Source organism: Gastrolobium bilobum, unplaced genomic scaffold (genome assembly GCF_033153095.1).
Source record: "Gastrolobium bilobum isolate Gb01-03AN ecotype WA unplaced genomic scaffold, APGP_CSIRO_Gbil_v1 utg16824, whole genome shotgun sequence".
NCBI lineage: Eukaryota > Viridiplantae > Streptophyta > Magnoliopsida > Fabales > Fabaceae > Gastrolobium > Gastrolobium bilobum.
Window position 1 is genome coordinate 757,777 of NW_026899360.1, and position 4,207 is coordinate 761,983.

General features: G+C 34.9%; 1 protein-coding gene across 1 annotated transcript; it reads right to left on the reverse strand.

Annotated features, from left to right (window-relative positions):
* Positions 1-1,597: 1,597 nt before the first annotated feature.
* LOC133289928 (bax inhibitor 1-like) lies at positions 1,598-3,871 on the reverse strand. Its single transcript, XM_061487963.1, has 6 exons — positions 3,684-3,871; positions 3,151-3,294; positions 2,967-3,058; positions 2,416-2,602; positions 2,147-2,302; positions 1,598-2,050 (listed from the first exon to the last, which is right to left on the reverse strand). Exons 1-6 carry the CDS (start codon positions 3,786-3,788, stop codon positions 2,000-2,002), a joined length of 735 nt encoding a protein of 244 aa, XP_061343947.1. The 5' UTR covers positions 3,789-3,871; the 3' UTR covers positions 1,598-1,999.
* Between the last annotated feature and the right edge of the window lie 336 nt (positions 3,872-4,207).

The following is a 4,207-nucleotide window of genomic DNA, read 5'->3' on the forward strand; positions in this document are numbered from 1 at the left end:
AGTTTTTAGTTAACTTTTGTGTGGGTTAAAATGGATATAGATCAGATTTTAGTATTAGGTTTTACGTTTTTCAACTTTCTTTGTACTTTCTCTGAAACACTAAGTTTGAGATCCATTTTGTAAGAAACTTTCTTGCTTCACTATTCAAGATCTAGAAACTTTAAGCATTGACAAGCTGAAGAATCAAGGATCGAAGAAGGAGGTGCATGCAAGAGGAGATTCAAGATCCTGCTCTAATTTAGGATCGGTACACTGTTGAACATTTACTTAATTTTATCTTTTAATGAATGTTTCTGTTTTCTTTAATCTGTGATTTTCGTTACATGAATATGGGTTTCTAAGTCCTTTATTTTCTGGGTAGGTTGAAAATGATTGGATGAATTTTTGATGTTCTTAGTTAAGGTTTCTTTATCTCATTCGTTTAATTCTTTCACTTTTAAAACTCGAGTAATTCATGGGAATGAAACTTGGGTAATTCAACAAAAATAAATTGGAAAATGCATTTTTATTAAGTATTAAATGAACCATTTTGGATTAGGGATAATCAAAGGTGATTTCTGATAAATTTTTGTAAAGATTCAAGAAGCTTTGGGTAAAGTTCTTCTTGAACCTTAACGTTGATTCCGGAAAGTTTCAACTAAACTTGTCGTAGCAACTCAGAAACTGAGATAAACTCGTTGCAGCACTGTACGAATTTGCAGTTTGCAAATATTTTTGTCATCCATGATTTTTTGATATACCCAGAAGTCTTTTAATATTCATAAATCATTTTCTTACTTCTAGATTACATTTTGATAACTGATACAAATTACAAAATTTTGTTGTTCTAAAACCAAATAAAGTTCCAATTCACGAAAAATAAGAAGAAAATTAATTCAACCCGTTCCCTGACACCGATAACTCTTCTTTTGAAAAATTACTACCAACAGCTCCCTAGGGTTTTTCGGCCCGACTTATTTGCACATTGCTTTCGGTGACAACTTTTATATTTATTTTTCAAAATTATGAAACTGTTCATATGCATTCAAACATGACCATATGCAAAAGGAACCTGAGAAGGGGACCTTAAGCACGAAACACACGATGCCAGTGGGTCAGCCGCTTACACAGGTTGTAAGGATAGAGGCCACGATTACAACTTAAAAAGGCGCGCAAGCAATACGGTAGATGCACTCCTACAACATTGGAAATAACTAGAGTATTAACTTTGACTATCACCTTATTAATACTTTTTTTCCCAGACAATAGTTCTTACTATTTCCTCCATCAATTCATAAAATCCACCGAGTTATTTACATTGCAAAGTATATTCTATCAATCAGGTTTAGATCTATTCTAGACCAGTGTTGAATAATATCAGTACTTCCAGATCCCATAGAAGCTGCAAACATCCTGGCCCCCCGGGGATTACCACAATCTTAAGGTTTTCAACCTCTCAGATATATCTTTGAACCCATAAGCCATCGAAACTTTATGCTACCAAAATTTATTAACGTCTATAAAAAGGGAAACAGAGAGAGGACACAATACCCCTTTTTTAGAGATTCAATTTATTATTATTACAAAATTTAAAATATATGTAACACAACTTTACGCAATCATTTAATGTTAATCGATTTAGTGTTAATAGTATACAAGAATTCCTCTACTTCATGTATAAACAAAATATCTATAATAATTGTCGATTGGTTAGCGATTATTTGGAGAAAAATTCTCACATGGTCCTGAAGTAAGAACTTGTGAGGGATCTTTCACCATTGAATTCTCCCCCACTTCATTTCTCTCTCCCTTTTCATCCTCAAAACTAACGTTATGTAAGAATTTCTCTTATTAGAAAAGCTTAAAAACATATCCCACATGCACTACTGATATAAAGCAGACACACGACTAATTGCACAGTAGGAACAAGTTCAAGAAGTAACAACACTTCATAGACAACTGTTTCATGTAATCTCCACAGAATAAGCGAGGAGAAAGGTCAAGCTGATCAGCGAGAAAATTAATTTTTCCTCTTCTTCTTCTTCTCATTTCTCGCGGATGAATTCTTCAACTGGAAAAGAATAATACCCGTCAATACAAATTTATCAGAAGAAAAGAGAAAAACAAAGTAGAGTCTAAAAAAGGTCTGTTTAAGGACCATACTTACCATGATAACAAGAATCCGGACGAAAATTGCAGCCAAATCAGTAAACAAGGTCAACGCATGCTTCACATAATCCAGATCGCCAAAGTGTGCCTTCTCAACTATTTGTTGCGTGTCCACTACAATGTAACCCACAAATACCAAAAGCCCAAAATACAACTGCAGAAATAGGAAATAAACCCCATATAAGAAAAATTCTTGCAGTTCCATACCAAAGCTTCAGACTGCCCCAAGATAATTCAACAAAAACAAAAACAATGGCCGCCGCTTACCTCAAACTTAAAGAGAGCTGTTGAACCTCCAAAGATGGAAGAAGCAAAGTGCAACCAGAGAAGAATAGACAACCCAGAAGAAACCAAGCCACCAAGGTACAGGTACTCCCTGCGCCTTGCAACCAAAGCTGCTCCAGAGAAACATGCGAAGGCCAAGGAAGTTCCCACAAATGCACTAAAGATGAGGCTGGAGCAATGGAAGAAAAAAGTCATAAATTCATCCAAAAATAAAAAATAACCACAGAAGCAACTAGCCATTTGTCACAAAGCACTATCGACAGAGGAAGTACTTGTTAGAAGAAGAAAAAAAAAAAAAGCTCCATTTTTGGTTCATCGGTGTTAAGTTATTATAGGTGGCAATCATCTCCTTTTCCCAAACCCCATTCCTTCACTCCCCATGGTGAAGGTGAGATTTGATCTCAAGTCCCCTTCTGGTAACAAAAAGACATTTGGCACGAAATATGTACGTATTATATGTATCTTTACGCAATAAATTGACCACAATATCAATACTTATGAGCTGCCAAATGTAATGGTTAATGGAAGCATACCTTGGATCGATGTGAATAGCCAAATCAATCAAGGGTCCAATAGAGGCACCCTGAAACAGTGACCCAGCCATCAACAAAGTAATCCTCTTTTGCTGCAAATCATTAAAAAAAACACAGGTTAGTAACAAGTGAATTAAAGGACCGTGAAACGAACAGAAGGCCACAGGATCCATCTGATTCATGCCTCTTCATAAGGAGGAGTTGAAAGTAACCAAATACTGCTTCCCACACACGCCACTGAAGTAAGGAAACCGCCAATGTTGCAGAGAACATGCAGGTAAGCTCCAGCAGCAGCAGCAACCACGGCGAAACATAAGGTGAAATAAACCTAATTGGGAATCAAGAAATTAAAGGAATCAAGAAATTATGGTCAAAAGACAAAGGTAAAGAAAGAAGGACACGAAAGAAACAGCCTTATTGGGAATATGGTACAAAAAAAAAAAAAAAAAAACTAATTCAGAAAAACTATGAATATATCCATCATCCGAAGATTCTATAAACCTAATTTTATTTTTTGTAAATTCTATGATCAGCGAAATTGGCATAAGCAAGAAGAGACATTATTAGTAACACACGTCAAGGGCAAATCACAAACCCTAGAAAATCCATCATTTCTTTGCAAATTGATGAAAGAACTAAATTAAAAGTCATGTCGTCGATAATAACAGATCCTGAGAGAATAAGGCATTATAAAATCCCAGGGAAAAATTAAACTACCTTCTTGAGGTGATTCTGAACGACCGGAGAAATCTGACGGAAGTTCTTGAGAGTATCGTAATTCCATCGTCTTCTTGAATCGTAAAAGGAAGTGAAGGCATCCATTGCTTTCTAGCACAGAAACAGAGAAAAATTCGCAATGCAAAACAAACCACAAGTTGTTGATTATGAAATTCAATAGCTTCAGTTCAGCTACCCCCCAATTTATATTTAATATTTTTTTTTTTTTTTTTGATAACAATATATTTAATATTTCAATTCAAGTCACGGGAGAATAACTTCGAAGAAGGTTCCAGTCTTCTGTTAATTACCGCAATGTCCTTATACGTTTGGAATGGATTGAGCTGAAACGATTAAAAAAAATAAAAATATACCTTTCCTTTCCTCGCTTATTTTTTTATTATAATATTATGTTATTTTTTTATTATTTTTATATAATATTGCTGCGATGTCCTTTCAGATGACCCGCGGATAATTTCGTTGAAGGTTCCGCTTTCCATTAGTTATCCTTTCTAGTTTAAATC